The sequence below is a fragment of the Dermacentor albipictus genome, chromosome 2, assembly GCF_038994185.2.
Source record: "Dermacentor albipictus isolate Rhodes 1998 colony chromosome 2, USDA_Dalb.pri_finalv2, whole genome shotgun sequence".
NCBI lineage: Eukaryota > Metazoa > Arthropoda > Arachnida > Ixodida > Ixodidae > Dermacentor > Dermacentor albipictus.
Window position 1 is genome coordinate 81,051,571 of NC_091822.1, and position 25,141 is coordinate 81,076,711.

Consider the following 25,141-nt stretch of genomic DNA (forward strand, 5'->3'; position numbering starts at 1 on the left):
TCAGCAGCTAAGAGCTACACTGGAGACATAGAGGCGGGTGTCTAGAAATTTTTAAATAAATGCAATGGCATCATTGCAATAGTTCAATTTGTGCAGAATTATTTTTAGATGCTGACGGTGAGTCCAACCATCAACAGGTATACACAACGGATTAGTATTGGCTAAGAAGCGAGCAATAAGACAGTTTGTTGTATTTACCATCATAGTCGTCAACATAACAACAATTTTTACTATTAGTAATAATCGTCACAATTTTATGAAACAATCAGAGGGAAAAGAAGCCAGAGCTGGCTTGCAATTTTCACAAAGAGTGACACAACACCTGCCCACGTTAAGGATTATGGAATACATAGAGCGTACACAAGAAGATGTGAGAAAATGGCGCAGTGCTTTGGCTCTCCTGTATACCACAAAAGCCTAGCACTTGTAAAGATTACAACAGTGCCCTTGTTATAATAATGACAAAGCACATTGATATGAAACGACCGTTGAATATAGGCTGCATACAGAATGCTTACATATAATCCGTTCCGTTGCCCTATCTACTGCAAGACCCAGAACAAATTATGGTAAACAAACAACCGATTATCAAATTATAACATTGTGTAATGCCTACCAGTCTCTTACTCAGATTGCTTTAGAAAGTTATAGTGTGTCTGTATTTAAGAAAAAACTGACGATTCTTTTCGCCCCCGGTTAAATTTCAGCTAATTCTGTATACTTAGTTTTCTTTTTTTTGATTGTGCATATTATGAAATGTTTTGTTTATTGTTAATGGATATTTATTGTTGTCTATCATTAACTATTTTCTATTGTGATCATGTTTGCTCATTGTTTTGTTTTCTCTTTGTCCATTCGGCCCCCGTTTCCATGATGTGTGATCGGGGTTTAGGCCTTGTCAGGAGGTATGCTTGGTCTACCTCCTTTAGCCTCACCTCGAGGGCATATTGTATTGTATATAATATGGCCAAATAAACATACTACTACTACTACTACTACTACTACTACTATAATACATTTTAGGGAATGTCAAAGCTGAGGCAAATGCAAAACTAACACGCACGAGAAGAAAGCCCAAAAAACAGAAAACTTTTGTGAAACGCCACTGTTTCCTATCTTTTTCATTCATATTTGTTTTTCTTAACAAGCTCTATTCAATTCATCTCGGCGTGTATTTTTTATTTCGTTAGTTGTAGCTTATACTTCTACACATCTAAAGCACTCATTAAAATCGCACTGCCCGTATCGTCTTCATGCGGTCACTCGAGAGTAAATCTGTTACCATTCAGACAACCTGCGACTGTTTAGAAGATATGGCCGCCTAACCCTTTTTAATGAAGTGACTCCCCGCCAGCCCACTTGTTAAATGCCAAATATTTTATATACCCAAAAATGAAAGGCAGAGGGTTCAGAAGAAATACTTCCCGAATAATGCCTCGTTGTATGGTAAGACCGCTAGATAATAAATGACAATCTTATGCAAAATATTTCTTCGCACTGGCACAGAATAGCGTTAGTCTTCCGTGGCGAAGTCGTTGGAATCGCTGCCCGGCTCTTTGACGGCCTTCATCAGGATGGCATCGATCAGTTCGCACCTCTTCTGAACGAATCGTGTGGGAGCGGAGAGCTTCATGCCATCCCGGATGATGACTGAGGTTGCCGTCCACCGCGAGTCCTCAATCATGAGTGGCCACGGGTAGCCATTGATGGTCGGCAGCCTCCTGTGTCACAAATCTGTGGTAAGTATCCGACAGCTTTAGCCGGTTCTATTTGATATGTTATGCAGGCCGCACATACCTTTATACGCATCATGTTTATTGAATTGTATATTAACACCGTTAAACTCTACTCCACCTGAATAACTCGGTGCAAGGTAAAGAAGGCAGTGGTTTGCGTCAGCCAGTTACAGTGTTTATGTCCGTTTAGTGTAACTTGCGCTAGCGGTGCGTAATTGTGTACTATATTTTCTTAATGCCAGTGGTGTGTCATCGTACTTTTGTTTTCTTTTTCTGTCGGAATGGCCCACACAGCTATTACCATCAAATGAGCAGGTGTTTTCTTAGCCTGTGTGAGTTGTCGGGCAATTTATTTATTTTGTTGACAAAACACCAATTTGTCACCGCATTTATGTGGTTCTTGCACGATTGACTGAATCTGTATTTGCCTATTTTCACTATTGTGAGTTCTACCACACTTCACCTGCGTGGCCATTCAGCGTATTTGTCATCAGTCGTCGAAGAATTTCAAGACTCTCTTGGTGCTTTTCTGTCTATTTTTTTCCTGTGCGTCATCGGAATAAATAAACTTCAGCCCTCAATTTCACTCAGAAACAGTAACCGCAAGCTTGCTGTTCGGAAAGAAGTGCTCGTCCATTGCACTCGAGTAATTCTTTGCTTAAGGTACCATTCAATCACTGTCAAGAAGGCAGCGATTAGTCGCATCAATACAGGGGAGGCCTTCTGAATACGTGTTTGGTCTGGTTCTTAGGCCAGTTGACAAAACCAATCAGTTGCCCCGCACTGCACGTAGTTTGTTAGACGGAATGCAACGTCGACACGCATCTCCTTGTCACAGTTAACAGGTACGAATGAGCTGACGGGCATTACAGATATATCGAATGCGTTGTAACCTACGTATAAGACACCATTATTCTTGGTTCATACGGTCTATTCCCCGTGCCACAATATGCAGTATCGGCTATTTTCCTTGGGTCATTTGACGGTGTAGAAAACCTGCCGACGCCTCTCAATTTCCAGTGTTTTCTCGCTGGCAAAATACCTAGCGCCCAACTTCCGCTTGAGCAAGTACTTCCTGAGCAGTGCCTACAAACGTTTCAGCTGAGTAAAAATAATCAAGACAGATGTCCCGCTCTGTGGTAATCAATAGAAGTGAAAGGTTAGGCAATCCGCCAAGGGAAAAAACACGGTGCATTGCGATGAAGACCCCAAAGTTGATATCGGGGACAAAGGTGTCCCGTAGTCGTCCTTAGAGACACTGGCAGATCACAAATAAGCTCAATATACAGGGTCTTCCGTATTTGGCCGGTGGACATTAAAAAATCCCTGTCCACAAACTACTCGTTTTTACGAGAGCGAGCATCGCTCACAGGGTAACATAATTCAGTCTATGTAACGTCAACATCGGTACTTGCTTGCATTTTGTAGCATGAAACAGAAACTGCTTTAAGCTACGCGCACAGATTTTTCAAGTGGGAGCCAAGCTGCTGATCCAACAGGTTGCCCTATCGGGCGGACGTCGAGGCAAACAACTTCTCGGCTCGGGCGGATAGGAGCGAAGCGAACTTGCTTCTAAGATGCAGCAGATACAGTTCGCCCGCCCGATGGCGCAACCTATCGGATCGGCAGCTTGGCTCCCATCTGCAATATCTGCGCTCGCATCCGAAAGCATTGTCTGCTTCATTATACAAAATGCAAGCAAGTCGCGATGTTTAAATGCATCGCAAACAACTTAGACTACAATATGCTACCCTGTGAGCGATGTTTGCTCTTGATTAGACCAGTAGTTTGTGGACAGGAATAGTTTAAGGTCAACCGGCCAAATACAGAAGACCCTGAATACAGGGTCCTTCCTATACGGGTAAAGCCCAATTGATTTAAAGTGTTGCACCCTGACCGAAATGAATTAAAATTGGGTTAAAAGCGATTTGGCCTTGAGTTTCACCCGTTCGTAAACGGTATTAATAAATACAGGTGCTAAAAAACTATTGAACGATGCCCACATTTCCTAAAGAAGCAGCGAGATATTTCGCAACAATACCATTATTATATGAATATGGCACATCTCTCATTCTCACTGCAAACTCAAGAGAAAATCAGCAATATAAAAATATGGTACATTCAGTGCCTCCGGCCTTTAGTGAGCGAATGATTGATGCCTGTTTAGTAGCCATGTTTACGCGAATACGACAATGGCACATAGATTCGCATTTCCCGCTCGTCGCATACATGCAAACGGTGGTAACGCACTCGGAAGCTAACGCAGCTCTGACGTTCCTCTCCAGTGGAAGCAGTAACTTCAGGTTGAGAGTGCCCTTACAACGTTACGTTCAAAGCAGGGTGACTGATTCGCACCAGTGGATATTCCATTAACTTTCTTGCAAGAGCGCATACTGTAAAGCACTAAATCAAAACGACAAGGACGAATGGCCTCACTGCTCTAGAATGAACCAAAAAATGCTCCCAATGAACACGATAATGTACGTAAACAAGGACTTCAAAGATACTGAAAAGCATCAGATCTCCTGTGATGCAGGCCCGTGCCCAGTAGCTTTGTTACATTTTTTTAAATTAGGAACTTGCAGAGAACCGACTGAAGATGAGATTTCTAAATCGGTCTATATGTGTTCTTTTTGCTAGTGTGTTTTTAATGCGTTCATAATGCATGACAGTGAGAAATTTGCAGAGATCAATTCGTCACATGATTCGCTAGCAGTTCGAATTTGCCACAACATCTTCCTGTGAGTGATTTCGCTTGTTTAAACAGAATGTTCATGTTCCAAAGAATACGAAAGATTGTCGTAATAATTTGTAAAAATAAACAGAAACATATCAAACTGTCAGCGGCCAAGCAACAGCCCTAATTCATGACAAGACGGCAGCGCAAAAAAACACTGATCGAGGCAAGACGACAAAGACGAACTCTGAAGATTCGATGTCTCCCTGAATTTTGCGCAAGACAACAAAAGGCCCACCTTAATTCTGGTTTTACGTTGCAAAGTTACAACGGATTCTCATTCGGGTGTGTGAAACTAAGCTTGTTTTTTACAATGAATGCAATTTTTACCAACTGAATTTCAAAAAAATATATAGAGCCCGAAAAACGAAACAGCCTAAACGTATGCAGCCTCATTATTTTTCTACATATTTGGTGCTCAGATTGGCGAACATCTGTATATGCTTTCATTCTTGGTATTTTTCTTTCACTCATGCAGCGTAGGAATGTGAATAGGAAAATAAGAACGAAAACAACGTACCCTGTTTTTATGAAGGTGGACCACACCCTCATAAATTTAAGGCTTGTTTGTTTCATGTGCTCGGGGTACACAGGGTCTGAGGATATCAGTGGTACGCCAAACAGAAGGTCCAAATCCGGAAACCGTGTCTCTGGCACATTCCAAGGATACTCAGACTGCAAGAAAAGGTGAGAAGTGTTCGCGACCACCGCCGACGTGTGTGCGCGTGAAAAGAGCAGGGCCTCCATTTTCTGTAAACAATGACAACCGTATCTGTTACACTCGGGTGTCTGCTGAGGATCTTATAGATGCAGCCTTTTGGTGTTTCTGTTGGATGTGAATGAGGAGGAGCATGAATAATTCACATGGTCCTTTTAGGTTCTTTGACTCCGAAGTGGGTGCCACAATTTGTATATAAATATGCGTTGTGAACAAATTTTGCGTTTGACCGGCCATTGCACCAACTACATAATATTTTCCCCATTTCCAGAAAGCACCTGTCTGACGTGAAGTTCTGATTAAAGTAAAGTGAAGTTGGGGGGGGGGGGGCTTTCAATCAACATCAGTTGCATTTTTTTTTGCAGTGCCACGTTGATCATCATATAGCAGAAAGTACTCTAGATAAGAGGCTAAAATGAACTGTCCATTGTCTCCCTTTCCCCTATTGAGATAGATATTCAACCACTATCCCGGTCCCATACCCTGCTGCAAAAGTGAAAGTCGGTAACATAAAACCTCCAGATTTGCTCGCCGACAATTTCTGCCATTTTTTATTTTTATATGCGTTCTTGAACCGGAGTACTAATACTATGTTCGAAGTGTTTGAGCAACAACGTTATCCGATTATCGTCTCTGCCTTGTGACGCGTTACTTTGTTGCATTTGTACCCGATTTAGAGGGTTCGGAGGGCGCAACCAAAGATAATTAGGTCGTGTAGCGAACGCACCGTTTATAGGATTTATCATGTAATCTCTGACCCCCTGTCATTTAGTGGGACCAAAGCAAGGAGCATGTGTGCGCTCATGCGCTCCACATATTCTGAGTGATTTAGCTTTATCAAAATTTGACGATCGTTTCCAGGCGTGGGGAAAGCACATAGCTTCTTAGAAATATTTATATGTAGACGTTGGTCTGGCTTTTACTACATGGGTACCAGGAACCCTCTAAGTATGCTATCTTTAACATAAATGCCACAATGAAGCAGTCCTTAGAGCCTACCTTGGCGAACCGACGCCTTGAATTCCGCATCCGGCACGGCAAGGTAACACGACGTCATGTTTAGTTTTCACGTGTGAACAGCATGTGTTGGCTCTATTCTCCACGGGGAAGAGAACTACCATTTAACTCGCAGAATTCTAATCACGTCAAGAGGTGCGTTAGCTCGGTGTTGAAGAACTTGCTTAGGAAACCGTGTGTACTGTGATGGAATGCTATGACATCATTACACTCGCTTTTCGGAAACGCGGCATCCCATGGGTGTTGGGATGGCTACTGCAAAAAGTCCTATTTTGCCCCTTAACTTACCTATAATTTCGTTTAACATTGAAAGCTCTCGGAACGTTTCAATGACGAGCTCATGTATTTGTTCTCGTGTCACATGGGCCCTCTATCCGAAGGAAAAGGAAAACTGCGTGATAACAATTATATTGCTGCCACACTTTCTGCGGCATCAGCTAAGTAGAACTTGGTTGGTTACTGCAACAACGCTATCGTTATCTCCAGTTAAACTCTGCGTCACAGGCTTGCGCCAGCATTGATGTCTCTCACCTTGACGGTCGAGAGAGAGAGAGAGATAGCAAAGAGAGGAAACGCAAAGAGGTCAATCAGACGAGTGTGCGGTTTGCTACCCTAGCCTGGGGGAAGAGAAAGGGGGAACATAAAGAGAAAAGTGGGATAGAGGTACCACTGTGTGCAGGCAGAAAAGGGCCTAAATCTCAGTCAAGTTGAAGCACGTGCTCCGCCGTTACCTTAGGCTGCCGTCATTCTGCTGTCTGAAGCTAACCTTCGTGCTTCCTCATAGGTGGTGATACACGTTGAAGTCACCAGGGAAGACCAAGGAGCCGGTGGGCGTCAGCAGCAAGTTGCAGTGCGTGGCAGTGTATTATTAAGCTAAAGAATAGCCTTTTTGATTTCAGTGCGGATAGAATGGTGTGGGCGAGCCATGATGTTTACTCAAAAGTTGCAAGTACTGAATTGAGAGCATCCAGCACTTGCATTGCTCTTCGCGCTGACCGAGTGTGCAGGCTGTTCAAGAGCATTCGAAAAGTATTCATCAGAGACCGGAGCATCATAACCACTTGCCATTCTTTTTCTAAGAATTTGTCAGGGACCCGTGCTGTGCGTTCTCCATCCATACGCAGCTGCATCACTTGAAGTGGCTCCGGCTCGGGCTATTGCATCGGCTGTGGCATCGGCTGTGGCATCGGCTGTGGAATGGGCTCCAGTAGTGGAACCACGGCTCCAGCTGTGGCATCGGCTGCGGCTCCGGTTGTGACTTCGGTAGTGACTTCCGTTGTTCCGTCATTGGCAGCTAATTTAGTTGTGCGGACCAAGTTGTATTGTTCTCCACCATGACCTTCTCAGATTTGGATTGAATTGCGCCAGGCCTAGGAGGCAAAGGAGGAGGCGTGGTCGGATGTGGCGCAGTCTTCACAGAGGCATCAGCGTTCTTTGAAGTCTGACAGCGTCGGGAGAGTCGCTTTCTAAAGGTCGCAACAGCTTCCCGATTAGAGGAATGGTCTCTGGCATCTGCTTCAAGATCGCCTTTTACTTTTTCATTTTGGGGCAGTCCTTCGAGCAAGCATCATGGGACCCAAGGAAATTGGTGCATTTGACAACCGTCGCTGCACAAGGGTCTGCAGTGTGGGGCTCACTGACGTGTGAACGCACTGTCGTCTTCTTGCCCACGGCGCTCACGTGTCCCAGCCTCATGCAATAGCGGTATTGGAGTGGCCTTGGAATGATTGGTCTCACAGGGTGTCTAAAGTGGCCCACCTTGAAGTGCCAAGGAAGAGTCTCACCGTTCAACATAACTTTCACACAGCGGGATGTGTCGATGCGACACACATGTCTTATGGTGACGCCATTAACGGTAGGCTTCACTAGAATCGGCAAGTCAGCACTGGAGATGGAGGCGTCACCGTCGTAGTTGACACTAGTAGTGGAACCGCGGTTTAGGGGATGTACGAGTGGAGCTTAACGCCACCTAGTTCTTTAACTTTAGTCAGATTTCTCAGCGCAGTCTCATGTGGGACGTTGATAGCCAACACATATTTTCGTGTGTTGACTCTAACGTCTGTTACCTGATTTGGCGCCACCGCTTCAAATTGCACCAATACAGACTGTCTGTTGAATCGCCTCAGGTTGTCGGTAGCGAGTTCTGGTAGAAATAAAATCGTACTGACTGCAGTATTCAAAGTTGGTCCTACCATTCGCGTCCGCGAAGGCATTGATGCCCTGATGGTGTGAATCTGTTAGTAAACCTCTCAGATGCCGTCGATAGGAATGTGAAATTTTTTTTATTGTTCAGCCTAGTCTTAGCACAACACCGTTGTTGAGCATTGTAATTTTGCACTCTTCGACGCTCATCGTATTCACGTTCTCTTCGGGAGTCTTTGTGTGTTCTATCCATTGCGATCTTGCAATGAACTGAATGAGTTGCTTGGCCAGTATCCCTTTCAAATATGAAGTTTGGTGACTTCACTCAGTCATTTGTGCACTGCTGTTGCCCCTTTCCCACCGAAGCATCTTATGCAACCGTAATCTTTACCAGGAAACACACGCGGGAAGAAGGAACGTGCCTCACATTTTTCACAGGCAGCTTGTCATCCATCATGTGGTTTTCACGCTTGTTTTGTGCTTTTCTATATTGAAATTAATACTGAGCTGCGTGTTGTCAGCCTGATTCCAAAGAAGATATGCAGTTTTTTGTGGTTTAATTTTCTTTATTTTTTTGCTGACAGACACGAAAATTCCGATGAACTAGAGGCTAGACTCTGCGCTGTAAAATGCCTTATGTTAAGCGAAAGCTTTAGCTCAGGGTTTCTATCTAAATGCATGGGAACAGAGAATTCGTTTTCCTCGGTACATACTGCACCAATTTTGTTGCAATTGCTGAATTTAAAGGAAAATGCTAAAATCTGTGACTACTGGAAGCAGATTTCTGATTCAGGCTTTCAATTTGTGCAAAAATTGCTGAAACTTGCAAAGTTTACAAAAACGCCAGGATAAATTAAAGACCCTTTAGCTGAGCAAAGAAAATTCGAATCACAATTCCGTAAGCTGAACCTCATAAGCGCAAAAATTGATGTATCATGCATTGCTGTGGAATATGTACCATTCTAATCTTCGTAGGAGTTTCGCAAGATTCTTGTAAACATTGTAACAAATTCATGTATCAAACTTGTTCGCTTTAGGTGCGAAGCGGATGCAGTTTATACTACTGCAATATGCATTTTTGGTGCACAGTTACGGATTGGTAAACCTCACGCTTCTATATTTTCAAACTTACCAATGTGGAAAGAAATGTAAGAAACTTCAAACCCATAATGGAAATTTCACTTCAGTCACTCCGTGGAATGTCATTTTTCCTCTCAAATGCAACAAACATAATTTAACTCCACCCATCGATTATCTCAGATAAGCATTTCCGCTTTTTACGTGACCAAGAGGCATAAGCGTTGCGCGCGAGCTAAAGATTCCTCTTAAAGCATAGAGATAAGTTTAGAATATTTATTTTGTAAAAGTAATGTACTGTAGTTTATGTACTGAGTGTACGAGTGCACCAACCATCATGTATGGTTTCAACAATCGTTTTCATAATGCAATTTAGCGCTATCCTAGCAGTTATTCTTTCGGCGTGAGTGTCCTATGTGCGGATATAGTACAATCGGCTGTTTCAAATACGGGTAATTGTTGAACCTAACGTTTTCTGAGTTTCTTCTTGCTTTGCCCTCGTCATCTGTTACGCTTAAAGGTTCAACATTACTTCCACAGCGCAAACGACGAAGGATGCACGAGGCACCCAATATGAGGATCGTGCGCTCGGGAGTCTCCTCTCCTGTTACAGCTCGCGCAAAGCTCAGCTCTGCGTCTTCTCTAGCCTTGGTCTTTTGCGCTTTAAAAGTAACGAGTGAATATCAGCTATGCCGACCAACTGATCTTGTAAAGTTAGTCTGCATGATATCTTGCGATGAAGGCTGATCCACTACACTTGTTAAGGAGATCTACATCTCCTCTTGATTTTTTGAGGAAGGCGATTTTTCTAATTGAAACAAAGGTTTAAGGATGCTTCTTTCTTTTTTTATTCTAAACCAGCGGTAATTCTTATTGCCAGCAACATACTTAGTACACGCGATGACGAACATGAGCAGTATTAGAGCTTTTACTTTCCTGTTTAGTTGATTACCAGCATTTTCCCATTAAAATTTTGCTACTTGTAGAATGCTTGTCGTGTTTTGTTTGGATATTTGGTGCTACACACCTGCTGCACTTCTCAAGGGTATTTTCTCGAATATGGTGCCCCGTTTCAACCATGCCGACCTACTGCATGCATGCAGGCCGCATTAAATGAACAAACACCTAAATTACATTTCCGTAAGTATTATTCAGTAGGTGCAGGAACACCGTAGGCATTGCACTGTAGAAAGACCCGGACAGCGAGAGAAAATAGCGGCCTCACACCAGGCATGTGTCGCTATCTCTATAATAGTTTATTTTGACCGTCCTGCACAACAGCATCAGCGGTAGTGCAAAACTGTTAGTATGATAACATTATTCCGAGTTTTAAAAGTACCTCACCTCGCCTTCGTAAACGAATCCGTAGACAGTGGCGTACATGGAGTGGTAGAGATGGCTGAATAGCTCTATGGGGCAGCGGACAAGAAGGTCTTCCATGAAGGCCGGCCAAATATTGCTGCCAGCGGCACTGTTATTGCGCAGATGAAAATAGGGTGCAGCGAGGTCCGTGAGTTCCAGGTAATCCCCAAGTTTTGCAAGCTTCTGTTCCTGCGTGACGGAGTAGAGTTGTGCGGTGAGGAGAGCTGGGCCACCATCGAGTTTTAGTTAAGCGAAGATGTACTCGCGAGAACGTACAGCGGTATTACGAGAGGACGTAGGCGCATACCACAAGGTATACGTACATACCACATGTTTCTTCTGATGCGGAATAGTTTAAAAGAGGGAGTCATATCAAGACCCCTGCTACAGTTCCCTGATAGGCTACGTAGCCAACCGGACATTAGCATCAAGAAACAAATTCTACGATGGCTTCGATAGATAAAATATTCCAATAAACTTTTCAAATACCAACCTCGCGGCACATGTTCCCGCGAACTGGAAAAAGATATGCGGTTTCTGCTTAGCAGAAATCCTGAGACTAGCACCGTTTCGAGATGTGTGTCCTTACAAAAATGAGCTATGAAATACATTCCACTTGTTTTGCAAAAGCATACCTGCAATAGTTCCGGCGATCTTAACTAGAACATCGAAGTTTGCATAGCACATTTGATAGACAAATATCGTGAAAGTAGTACGGGTTTTGCCTTTCCTGCTAAGCAAAAGACGCTTCATTGCACTTCGGCTTCTATTTCGCAATCACATATTCCGTGAAGTTATTAATCAGGAGGCTAACAACAATATGCTAGTTCGTAAGCGCAATTAGCACACACTTACGTTTTGTTGTACTAGTGTTATTCAATATGGTGTTTGTCCTTTACGATCAATCTCGGAAATTTGACCGACGACCACCCTCGGCCGCTGGTACGGCATAAAATCTGTTACTAGACGCACGTATGCCTTGCTAATTACTACTCAATGCACTAGAGGCCTATGCTTCCATCGTGTACCTTCTTTGAACTTCTTTACTGCTAAGTCTACGTCATAAAGCAATATTTCCTTGTTAGCGTAATGAAGCATACTGCGCTATCTCTATCAATGGAATTGAACTGTATTGCAATGACTGAAACGCTCTTCTCGCTGAAGCTCTCGTGAATATGATCATTTATTACAGCGAGGGATATCGCATTCCCTTGTGCGCTCTCTCCTGCCTCGAAACGGTCTCCAAATAATTATGCGCCATTTACAAAGAAGCGCAAAGGCCCTCACCAGTCCTCGAATCGTACTCGCGCCATGTCAGGTCGCAGTTGTTTGCAGGCATTTCTGCGCGGCTGACAGCACCTCCATAGCACTTCAAATTTTCATGATAAGTCAAAAACACCGTGAGTAAGCGTTCTAAGAAAGGAAACATCCAATGTATATTTAAAAAGGAAACGCTGTCTCGCGCACGCGGATTTCCGCAGAAGTGACCTTTTCGCTTGGAAGGCTTCACCTTTCGAGTAATTATACGAGCATACAAAATTAAGGTGTGTTTCTTTTGCTCGCGTGCACCCGCCACTCCTGTGATGCACGACATAACATGTAATAAAAATACACACGATTACGTAAATCATTTCGCATACGTCACAGCTATGCTTCGACAATGAGAGTTTGGCAATTAGAAAGGGCAGGGCTGTGAATATGTGCAATATTCCGCAGATGCGCTTGCCCACGCTCCTAGTTTTAGCTAAGCAACACGGAGTATCCTATTATTGAATTCAAAATAGTTCTTCAAAGAGAGGACTGGAACCACCAATATGGCTACCATCTAATGCTCTTTCGTTTCGAACTGCAGGAACGCATGCAGTATCATTAATAGACGAGCAGGTCGGTCATTCTCCGGGAAGGATATATATATATATATATATATATATATATATATATATATATATATATATATATATATATATATATATATATATATATATATATATATATATATATATATATGTATGGTGGGCCCCGTACTTCGGAGCTATCTTCATTGCCGCCGTCCCCGACGATGTCGTGCGAAAGGTCGAAAGACAGCTTTCTTCCTTCACCAGCCGCGTAGCCCACCAGGATCTCGAAGCGGCTGCCCGGTCTCGCTTCGGCCTTTGTAATTGTGGCTGGTGGGCCACGGAGATGGTGCGAGGCGAGGTCAGCCAGCAGCGCAGCGTCCGCGATGTCTAGGCATTCGGTGGCCCCTGGCTCGCATCCCATCGCCTTCTCCACGAGGTAAGGGCGAAATGGAGCGTACCTTCAGTGAGACAAGAGTGGCCAGCGTTAGCTGTGCACGCGTGATCTGCGATTCTTGAACCTCGCTGCAGTAGCTGAGTGGCTGTGAAGTTGCGCCACCGAGCACGAGGTCGCGGGTTCAGTTGCTTCCGCGGCAGCCGCGAGAAATGCCGCCGGAATCCAAAAAAAAAAGAAGAAATATTGTTGTCCCTCATTGTATGCACATTAATCTGGATTCCTCAGCTACGGCGTGCCTCAAGATGAGGTTGGCAAGTAAAAGCCATGAATTTAGTTTCACTATGACACCGCAGCGTAGCAGCGGATTTAAAAAAAAGATATATCTGTAACTACTTACAAAGGAGAGTGGGAACGTGAGCTAGGTTTGTCGCATAATTCGATTTCTTGCATTTTACCGCTCATTACGGGTGCATTAACACGAGAAATGATTGAGCTGATATCAATCGCTCAAATGCTTTTCGTTAAAGTCAAATTAGACTGACACTATAACAGCGCTAGCAATCACTTTGAAAAAAAAAAAAAACAAATGACTATTTATAGACTAACGTTTGTTGGCAGGCCGATGAAGCTCTATTGACGCGATGAAGCCTGAAGTCGACTCATAAAAGTAAAGGAACTTTCCAAACAAAAGAATGTAGCCCCACTGATCCTCTACTAGCATTCAAAAATATTCCGAAATTTTAAATGCCACCGGGCGCACTCTAATAGCCAATTTTAACACAACTTCGGTAGTGCAAATGAGAGAGACTAAAAACTAATTACTTTTGGAAAACAAGAAGCAGACGCCCAGACGTTTGCAGTTGCACAAACTCAGCCTACACTAGCAATTTTGTATATGTATCGCTTTTTGTTCTTTTTCAAGTTTGAAAGATATACATAATTCATTTGAACAATTTTTAGTGCGCAAGGTGCGTGAAATTAGTATGACCCGAAATGTGCGTACAATGCGTGTAAACATAGCTGCATGAAACGTGAAATGTACCTGTACGCCTAACGTCAACAGGAGCAAGAGCCTCAGTCAGCTATGCCATATGGCCTTTGGCTCTTGCTGCTCTTTTCATGTATGAGCAAGAAATAAGCTGCATTTAATTGAACTGAATTGAACATGGACTTCAATCGTTCGTTTGCTAAGCAGAATCATGTATAGACTTCAAGATGCAATTACTCAAACCATCAGCAAAAAGCATTTGCTGCATCCGGTATTGTTCACTGTTACGCTATATCCAAAGTAATTACCGAGGTAAATAAATGGTTGAGGCAACCTAAAGTAAAAAAAAAGGTGGTTTGACGAAACTGACCCGACTTATAAAAATTCGAGTCAGCGCGTTGAGCAAGTACACAAAGAGAAGGCGTGCACCACTCTGCCTGTACCACTTCGATAACCCAGCAGTCAGAATGAAATAACTGGATGAAAAACCGTGTTGCAGAGTTTGCACGAGAACATAACACGCTTCGGCACTCTCATAGTTTTAGCAGGCAATAAATTATAGGTACTGCAGTAACAAAATACATTAACTGTATAGAATATCACCATATGGGAGTTCGCAATTGTTCCCTCTGCTGCTGCTTCTAGAGCTGACTGAAGAATCTTTGGACTGCCACACTTGGGAGAATTTTCAGGTTTTCTCCGAGATATATTTACCACATCCTTTTGAGCAGCCACTATAAAATATGCGTCAGTTACCCGCAGTCTAGTAAGCTAGAGTAATTTCAAGTTGTCGTGAACTAGAGCCTTTTAAGCGCTTACTTGAACTCATAGTGATCGCGAATAGAGAGCGAAGGAAACTGTGAATGCAGCGCGGACCCCAAATAGTTCTTCAAATTTTCCAGTAGCTGTGAACCGCCATTAACACACCACAGTTAGGCCTTAGAGCCTACACAGAACATCCATGACGCGTTCTTTGCGTGCCTTCTCACGGCAAGCCACGCCCCACAGAGAGATTTCATTGTCCAGAAGGTTGGGGCGGTTGAGGCTTTACGTATATGCAGCAACTTGATGTCTTCACTGTGTCTATGACATTTTCAGCAATTTGCACTTTTATACCGACGGCGAACGACATGCCCCAATTAAGGCACTGCAGAGGCACAATTACTTCGCTATCATTATGAACGAAGCCTGGCAGACATTTTCTCACTTATGGTACCTCTGCAGGTTTAGTGTTTGTCCCGCTCGCTTTTATTTTCATATATTTATTGACACAGCACTACATCAAAGACGTCATATGTGACATGCACCTGCAAAACGCTTTCTTTAATGCACACATCTCCCAAATATTGGGGTACTAAGGAAAACCTCTATATAACTTTTGAATGATGGATTATAAATATCATTGAAACTTGCCCTTTTCTTGTGTGATGACAGCTATCGCTACTGGAGAAAGTAAAAGATGAAGATCCAATCTAGAATGTTATTACGCGACGGCTTAAGCCATAGCGGTAATTTGGGTAATTTGACGTCGTTAGCTTATTAAAGCTATTTATGCTGCTCTATCTATGAAAGTAAATATGGCAATAATATCCTAATCGCTGCCTGTTGTCGTAACACCCAGTCCTCCCCCCCCCCCCCCTCCCACTGACTATCCCAATGCCCTAGTCACCACGTCGAGCATGTTTGTGAACGATTACGTTGTGAGGTCACCTTGGTCCATTTTCTGTTTTTACAACCTATAATAGCGACAGCTGAAAGTAAGTTTTACCCGTTCTGTATTCGAGAAGTACAGCCGGCCAACAAACTGGCCTAATGTAGTATGTCTGGTGGGTGCATTTTTACAACCTACAATACCACCCGCTGAAAGTAAGTTCTACCCGTTCTGTATTCGAGAAGGTTAACCGACCAACAAACTGGCGTGATGTAGTATGTCTCGTTGGTGCACTTCAAACAAAAGTTAGCCACTGCGTACGCCGCAGTTGACATAAAGTCTCACCTTTGCAGCGGTGAACCCCCATGAAGGATGACACGCTGGATGATGTCGCGAACGCTTTCGCGATTCGAAAACAGCATCTCGCCAACGGTCCAAGCTCCGCCTCCAGCGCCCAGCAAGGTTATATGGCTGGTGTTTCCACCGAAATGCTTGATGTTATGCCACGTCCACTTTATCGCGAGCAACTGGTCCGCCATCGACAGCAATGGCATATCTTTGAGTTCATTTTCTGGAAATTACGAGAGCACGTCTTCGTGTTTCTGTCACGCTGCGCAGTGCACAGTAAAATAAGCTTGTCCCTGATTTTCCATTTTGTCAAAGTATACATGCAAATGCCATTCAAGAAAACAAAAGACCTTCAAAATGGATTATTGACTTAGCAATGCGGCCAAGAAAGTTCCCGCTTTGCGTTAAATCTTATCAGAAATGACACTTCCAAACTATATATAGTGCTTCTATCTAATTTAGCATAGGGCAAGAGAGATAGAAAAGGATGCGCATAAAGGCAGGGAGGTTAACCAGAGGCAGTGACGGTTGGCTACCCTGTATGGGGGAAGCGTGAAGGGGGGATAAAATGAGAAATAGAAAGCGGAAGGGGGAGATAGAAAGAAATAGAGACAAGCACGACCAAACCGCGTACACTTCAGAGTGGTAGAGGGCGGCGTTCTTACAGCCTGATGTGAAGCCCCGCATACCGCAGGAACCTTAATAACGCGAGTAAGGTGTTTAGTGTGGATGTTCTGTGGGAGTACTGACCTAAAGCTTTCAGTTCTGATAGTGGACGATTGTCCAACTGGTCCAGTAATCTGCACAGCACTTGTCTCTGAGCATGTATCGTGGGCAGAAAGAGATAACATGTGCGAGCGTCTTACTAGGAGAAAAGGCTAGGACAAAAGCGCCCATGCGCCGCTGCACAACTTCGCTTGCTTGCCTGCATCAAGCACGTTTGCTGTGCTGCTGTGAAAACATGCCATACCTGCGAGTTAGAAAAGGCATGTCGGCCACTAAGGTGATGACACTCGCATCTGATATCTGTTTATTATGGACTTCGCATTATTGTGATAACTATATATTGATAAAAGAACGCGATTTCCGATCCTAGTGCCGAATTACAAGTTAATGCGCGAAACTAATGCTGCACCTACCACTGAAGCTACCTACAAATTGCTCTTTAACCTTAATTTCCTTTTTGTTATTATAACAAAAGGCATCGTATCCATGAAGTTGTTACCAGTTATGATATGTTATAACAACATGTTATGTTGCGACTCTTGCCTTTAAATTTGAAAAGTGGGCTTCTTAACCTATACCTTGGGTGTCGACGTACTAATGCGCTCAGTACGCGTTCCAACGCGAAAGCACGTGGCAAAGCGGCCACGTTCCGCAGATTATACTAGGTGCGACACACTAAACAAAAATAACGCGAAACGGGAGTAAACCGCTCGTCCTGTATCGCATTCCCGTTTCTGGGTTTTTTTTACTACGTACCAGTCGAGGTAAAAATTTACTACCATGCTGACCAAGGTTTTTGTATGTAGAAATGAGAGTAATTTTTTAATCTGTGGGAAGGTTTTTAGGGACGATAGTGGGACTATATTTTTACTGCCATCACGAAGTTCTAGAGGCTATTCCTGAGAGTTATTTTTCAAGCCCATTCGCGAGTTTCTTGGTTCTGATGTGGGAGTATTTTTTTACCTCATTCATCCAGTTTTCTAGGCTATTCCTGGGAGTTATTTTTCGGCCTATTCTCGAGTTTGTTGGTACTGATGTCGGGGTATTTTCTTACCTCGTTATCAAGGTTTCGTAGCTCTACCTGAGAGTAATTTTTCAAGCCCATTCTGTGGTTTGTTGGAGCTGATCTCGGAGTATTTTTTTACCTCGTTCATCAGGTTTTCTCGGTTCTTTCCGAGAGTAATTTTTCAAGCCCGTTCTGGAGTTTCTTGGGCCTGATGTGGAAATATTTCGAAGACAATTGAAAGATTACAAAGACGATTTCATGGATCCCAAGCATGAGGGATTGTTTATTAGTTCTGACATGTTTCTCATAAAAAAGTCAGGCATGAGTTAATCATCACAAAACTATAGCCTTATAAGATACTGTGATAAGCATAATAAATATTTGTACTAACACACAGACTAGGGGCTGGTAACTGCCCATTAGATCTCTCATAGCAAAATAAAATACATCACAACACATTCAATGTGCAATCCCACTAAAGTACAGTGAAAACAAGCAACATACAATATAAAATCTAACTGATAAATATACAGTCAGTACTAGAGACGTTCACATAAAACTCACTGAATATGCAGGTCATTCCTTCAAACAGGCAGTTGTCCAGAACATGGGTGTGCAGTGCATTCAATGGATTAGTATGAACATAACTATGCAACATAAAAATATTGCACTTAAGGCCAAATGGCATCTGCTGCTAATGGCCATTACTGCGCCAGACAAAATGAAACAACCATGTGGTAAATACAGCAAGCATTCGTACTATCACATTAGTGCTGGCCACTGCCCACCATATCTCTCACTGCAAAAAAAACAACTATCAACGCATTCACGATGTAGTGAAACTAAAGTACAGTGAAAACAAGCAACATACAATAAATCTAACTGATAAATATACAGTCAGTACTAGAGACGTTCACATAAAACTCACTGAATATGCAGGTCATTCCTTCAAACAGGCAGTTGTCCAGAACATGGGTGTGCAGTGCATTCAATGGATTACAGTCGAACCCCGCTACAACGAACGTCGCTTCAACGAAATTTTCGCTTCAACGAAATATTTCCAATTCCCCGTCAGCTCGCTATACAAAGTAATGGAACAAATTTCTCATCACAACGAACCATTTTTGGGGCGCGTTTCCGCTTCAACGAAATTTTTGCTATGCGAAGCTCGATTTAAAAATATATCTTACAATGAAACAAGCATATCGCCGCCCATCTATGTACTTCCATAGGCCCACGCTGCTTTGTTTCGCTAAACATTCGCTGGACCAAACTAATCCACTCACTGAAACGCACATGATCACCGCCATAGCTTGGTGTTGATGACTATCGGGCTGGCTGCCTTGCGACAAGGCGCGGGGGCAAGCTCCCGTTTTCTTCCAATCCAATTCAGAGCCGCAACCAATCCGTTGCCAAAGGACGCAGCAGCCTGGCAACAGCAGCGCGTTTGCCCTAGTTTTTTTCACTCGTGCTTGTGCTGCTAGTGCGCTGTAATGAATGCGAGCATGGCGACTTCATCTAGAAAGCGGAAGTTCCTCTCGCTTGAAGAGAAGGCACGGATTATCAGCGCGGCATCCAGTGGCAGGAAAAAGGGAGATGTTGCAGCGGACTTCGGCATCTCACAGAGCACGCTGTCAACGATCTTGAAGTCGAAAGACGCGATAGCGCAAGCTCTTTCTTCGGGGACATCCGCGAAGCGGAAAAAGCTGACGCAAGCGGCTCATGAGGACCTTGAGAAGGCTCTGTACACGTGGTTCCTCGACGTGCGCGCAAAGAAGATGCCGGTCAGCGGAAACATGTTACAGCAAAAGGCACTTGGCTATGCCTGTATGCTGGGCATCAATGATTTCAAAGCCAGCTCAGGGTGGCTGACCCGTTTTAAGGCCAGGCATGAAATCGTCGCTAAAGTGCTGTGTGGGGAGTCGGCCTCATCAGACGCCGACGCTGCATCTGCTTGGGCATCAGCTACTGTGCCGGAATTAATGGAGAAATATGCCACATCAGACATATACAATGCCGATGAAACAGGACTTTTCTTCGAGCTCCTCCCCTCCAAGACGCTTCACATGAAGGGCCAGCCATGCAGCGGAGGGAAGCATAGCAAAAAGCGTGTGACTGTGCTCCTGTGCTGCAACATGGACGGGTCTGACAAGCGCTGCCCACTGGTGATAGGCAAAAGTGCGAAGCCGCGGTGCTTCAAAGGTGGCAAGAGCCTGCCCGTCAAATATGTTGCCAATAAGAAGTCTTGGATGACACGGGCCGTTTTCAAAGAGTGGCTAACCGCTTTCGACCGTGACATGACGGCAAAGAAACGTAAGGTTTGTTTGCTCATCGACAATTGCTCAGCGCATAACGTTGAAGACGTTCAGCTTCAAAGCGTGGAAGTAAGATTCTTCCCGCCGAATTGCACGGCTTTAATCCAGCCGCTGGATCAAGGTATCATCAATAGCGTTAAAAGAGCTTATCGACAGCGACTGATTCAGCGGCTGGTGTTAAACATCGACACCGGTCGGGCAATCGAAGTGGATTTGTACATGGCTGTACAGATGGTCTCAGCAGCGTGGACGGCAACCAGTCGCAGTATCATCTACAACTGTTTTGTGCACGCCGGCTTTCACTCTGATGCTCAACTGGCAGCGAACTCCACGTCGGACGAGGAAGGCTGCAGTACAATTGCTCCACCCTCCACAGAGGCCAATGCGGCATGGGCAGCCCTTCAGGACTCCGGAGATGTGCCGGCCGATGTTCACATCGGCGACTACATCGCTGTTGACAGTGAAGTGCTAGCTCACGAGGAGCTGAGTGACGAAGCTATAATTGAGGGCGTTCGCCACAACGACGCATCATCGGATGATGACAGCGACGCGGAGGACTTAGCGCCACCACCTGCAATAAAAGTGATGGATGCTTTTGATGTGATCCGCAGATTTTTCGGTGCTCACGATGACGACGTCGCGATGCAACTGTTCACCGAGTGCGAAAGCCGCGCCACTGCACTCGTGGCAAAAAAAAAGAAGCAGAAGAAGCTGACCGACTTCTTTGGAAATAAATGATGTTTTGGGACTATGTGGTCCAACCTGACAGTGTTTTTGGCCTGTTTTCGCCTCAACGAAATTTCGCTTTAACGAAATTTTTCGCGCGCCCCGTCAGTTTCGTTGTAGCGAGGTTCAACTGTAGTATGAACATAACTATGCAACATAAAAATATTGCACTTAAGGCCAAATGGCATCTGCTGCTAATGGCCATTACTGCGCCAGACAAAATGAAACAACCATGTGGTAAATACAGCAAGCATTCGTACTATCACATTAGTGCCGGCCACTGCCCACCATATCTCTCACTGCAAAAAAAAACAACTATCAACGCATTCACGATGTAGTGAAACTAAAGCACAGTGAAAACAAAATGACACACAATACAAAATCTAACTCACAAATACACAGGCAGTACTAGAGATGTTGACATTAGACACACTGAATATGCAGATCATTCCTTCAAACAGGCAGTTGTCCAGAACATGGGTCTGCAGTGCATTCAATGGATGATTATGGACAAAACTATGCAACATAAAAATATTGCACATAAGGCCAAATGACATCTGCTGCTAACGGCCACTAGTGCCTCAGACGAAATGAAACAACCATGTGGTAAATACAACAAGCATTCGTACTATCACATTAGTGCCGGCAACTGCCCACCACATCTGTCACGGCAAAATAAAAACTATCACAACACATTCAAGATGTAGTGAAGCTAAGTCAGTAGTAGAGATGTTCACATTAGACCCACTGAATATGCAGACAATTTCTTCAAACAGGCAGTTGTCCACAACATGCGCGTGCAGTGCATTCAATGGATCATGAACAATACTATGCAACATAAAAACATTGCACTTAAGGGCAGCTAGCATCTGCTGCTAATGACCATTAGTGCCCCAGCGAAATGAAACAATTGTGATAAATACAGCAAGCATTCATACTATCACATTAGTGTTGGCAACTGTCCACCATATCTTTCATTGCAAAAGAAAAACTATCACAACACATTCAAGATGTAGTGAAACTAAAGTACAGTGAAAATAAACAAGTGACACAATATACAAAACTCTTCAGTATTGCAACAAGCAAATGAGAGGGCACTAGAGATTACCATTAGACCCATCGATAGCATACTGACCTTCAAACAGCTAGTTGCCCAAGACATGGGTGCACAGTGCAATGAATGGATAGTTAGGAAGAAAACTGCAACAAACATGAGCAACATGTTCTATAAACTTTCAAACTTTCTAAAAAATGACCTCACTCAGATAAGGAAAATGGTGATTGCTAATACACACGACAAAACATATATGTGAAAACAGCCATTAACTGATACTAAAGCCCCTTCATACACGTTTCCGCTGACCAGGTTAAGTACCGCCAACCTACCCTCTTCCTCCACGCTCCTCTGCCACTCACCCCCTTAGCTTCCGGTGTCAAGCGGAATTTCCGTAGCTGCAGCTTCCTGTTCCGAGTGGAAGTAACGCTATGTTTTTCTTAACGTTGTTTACTTTCGCGTCGATGGAGAGGCTTTAATTGCACCAGCTGCGGTTTAAACTGTGAATGCGATTCCATCCAAGTACCACCGCCTATTGCAATCAGCGATCTGATCGTGTTCGCTGTTTCGCGTCAACCTGCGACGGGTTGTGCCACGAGAGACAACGTACAGTGGAATGTAGTGCCTGGGCGCTTGGAGACCACTGCCGTTTTTCGTGCATTTAGAAAACAGCGACCACGAATTACTACTTCAGCGGAATACAACAGCTTGTCGCCTTTGCATTCTTCTCATGGTGACTCCCACAGCTCTGCTAAGCACGCGTGGGCGTCTCAGCATCGGCAGTCAAAGCGGAAATTCCCGCAGCACAACTTCAGGAAGCGGTAACGCCGGAACCGGAAACTTTTAAACTGGAAATGCTGGAACCGGATTTGGTGTGAGGGGAAAAGGCGGCGCACAACAAAGGTTGTCGCTACTTAAGAAAGCGGCAGTGGCACGTGGATGGAGGGGCTCTAACTGATACCACTCCCCCTTGTGCTCAAAGAAAACATATGCAGCCCGTTTTCCACACAAGAGGAACACGTTGCACAACTGTATTGCAGTACAGTCGCCGACCGATTTTCCGGACTCCAAAAATTCGGACATGCCCGATTATTCGGTCAGCTTCGCGGCACCGCCATTCTCCCCATAGACCATAATGTATAACAACTGCCGAAAGTTCAGACACCTCGCAACCTCTCGTCTGATTTTTCGGACACTCTTTGACCCAACTCGGTCGAGAGCACCATGCACCGACTCAACCCGGTACATGGTTTGACTGGCTGAACGCCATTTTTGTTTTGAACGTAGCTTCCTTGGTGCCCCACGAAGTGGCGCTACTGGAAATTCCCGCTCATCATCATCGTTTCTGCCTAGTTCGATAGAGTGGCTCTGCAGCAGTTCCGGTTTCAGCTTAGTAAGCCATGTCAAGACAATCCAGCAGCTGTTTGTTTCTTCGCGCGCGACGCTGCGAGCAGGCCGCGTTTTTTCGTTTGTGTGACTGGTGTCGGCGCGGTGGTGTTTGCTTTGCGTGCTGTGTCGAGGTTTCGGTGATTAACGCGGCATACGGAAACATCGCGTCAAGTCTCCAATGGCGCCGATAGTGCCCGCGCAGACTGCGCTGCGGAATGCCGGCAAGCGGGTGCCGGGAGGCCTAAAAGATTTGTCGCCTTCCGATGTGCTCCCTACCGACGCGGAAAATGTTCTGCCGAGACTTGCGCAGTGGTTGCATTGCGATTCCGGACACCGTCTCATTGACAGTTTCACAGGTGCCGACACTGCTGTACTGACATGCGCAGAACTCGACGACGGCTATATCATTCGTCAGGTTTCTGCTGCACCGCCGGACGATGACCGAGTCGGAAGTTGACGCACCATGTGCTACGCTGCCGTCGCCTGCGGAGCGTGTACAAGCAGTGACTGTGCTTTCAGCCGCCTATAGTGACCGTACGACCCTCTCCGAGATTCAGGCTTGTCTGACTGCGCGTAAACGGAACAGCGTGCAACGGCGCATTCACGATTTCTTCAAGCCTACTGCCGAGCCCGAATAAGTGCGTGGAAATAAAGGATTTCATTTTTTTCCCTTAATCTGCTTTTTCGGACACCTGTTTATTCGGACATTTCCGCAGTCCCCGTGAGGTCCGAATAAACGGTCGGCGACTGTACTTATGGGTACAAGCCAGATTTCAATTTCGTTGCCTAAAAATTGTAGTGCTTCTTAGATAGACTAAAAGGGAATTGAGCGTGTTGCCCTTGTCCGTTTCTAGGCATGCAGTTGTGATGGATGCCATATGCTTGTGTGACAAATTGAACATGGTGCTATAGGTACGACTACAAGGATGTATATTTGTAGCTGCCCTCAAACCCCTTCATGTTGCCAGTCAGCATCTATGGTGTATCTTTGTATTGCTCATCTAACACTGTTTACACAGAGAAGGCATGTCTGAATACCAAACCACCTTATTCTCCAGTTACTTTAAAGTGAATGCGTTGTGACAAAGTGTAATGTGAGAAGTCCATGATAAAGAAAAAAAAATTGCTAATTCAACTCCCTCCTGAATTACCAATTTCTGGGCCATTAAGTTTTGCATAATACACTTGTGATTAACACAGAGCCACGTTGGCCTAACCCTAGTGGCACAGGACATCCTTCAAGTTATCAGTTGGTACAGAATCATTGAGCATGCTGCTGGTGCTTTTGCCCCCGCTGAGAATACCTGTGGAATACTAACACACATTTTGTTGCTGAAGGTCCATTACAGAAATACTAAAGTGAAACAGTAAATCATTTTATACTGATAAAACAATCTTTCAGAACTGTATTCATGAACATTGTGGCAATAAGAGGATTATTAGAAGAGAAAATGAAGATTTAACTTTCATTTTTCAAGTTTTATGCAGTGCCCGCACATCAGTGTGGAGTCATACTTCAACTAAGTATATTCTTTGACACCTTTACAACAGAATTCATCAATATTGGCCAGTAGAACATTAGCTAGACCCGAACAGACACCGTCAAATTCCATATCACAGCGAGCTGGTGCAGGAACTATAAGGTGGTGGTGGCGACACCAGTTTTCGTTTTTGCAAGTTATCTGGCTTATCAAGCCAATTCTCATGGTGGGAGTTGTTTTTTCGGTGTTGTAGAAGAATGATTTAATAAAGCTCAAATAAATTTTCTTTTTCGTGTCCCTTTAAAGCAAGCACTGTGCTACATGGCTTGGGCAACCTGTCAGCCACAGAACCCACGAGTGCTTTTGTTAGGCAAAATAATTTTGACAGAAACTTTCTTGAGGATATGCATCTGAAAATTTTTTTGCCTAGCAATAG

At 44.3% G+C, this 25,141-nt stretch overlaps 1 protein-coding gene across 1 annotated transcript in view; it reads right to left on the bottom strand.

Moving 5' to 3' along the window:
* Positions 1-1,356: 1,356 nt before the first annotated feature.
* The window catches only part of LOC135896076 (acetylcholinesterase-like), a 98,025-nt gene continuing 74,240 nt past the window's right edge, over positions 1,357-25,141 (bottom strand). Inside the window, exons 10-14 of the mRNA XM_065424409.1 lie at positions 16,006-16,231; positions 12,815-13,085; positions 10,772-10,978; positions 4,994-5,148; positions 1,357-1,721 (exon numbers count right to left, since the gene is read on the bottom strand). Coding sequence (XP_065280481.1) covers positions 1,514-1,721; positions 4,994-5,148; positions 10,772-10,978; positions 12,815-13,085; positions 16,006-16,231 — 1,067 coding nt within the window. The 3' untranslated portion in view covers positions 1,357-1,513. The remainder of the gene's footprint in view (positions 1,722-4,993; positions 5,149-10,771; positions 10,979-12,814; positions 13,086-16,005; positions 16,232-25,141) is intronic.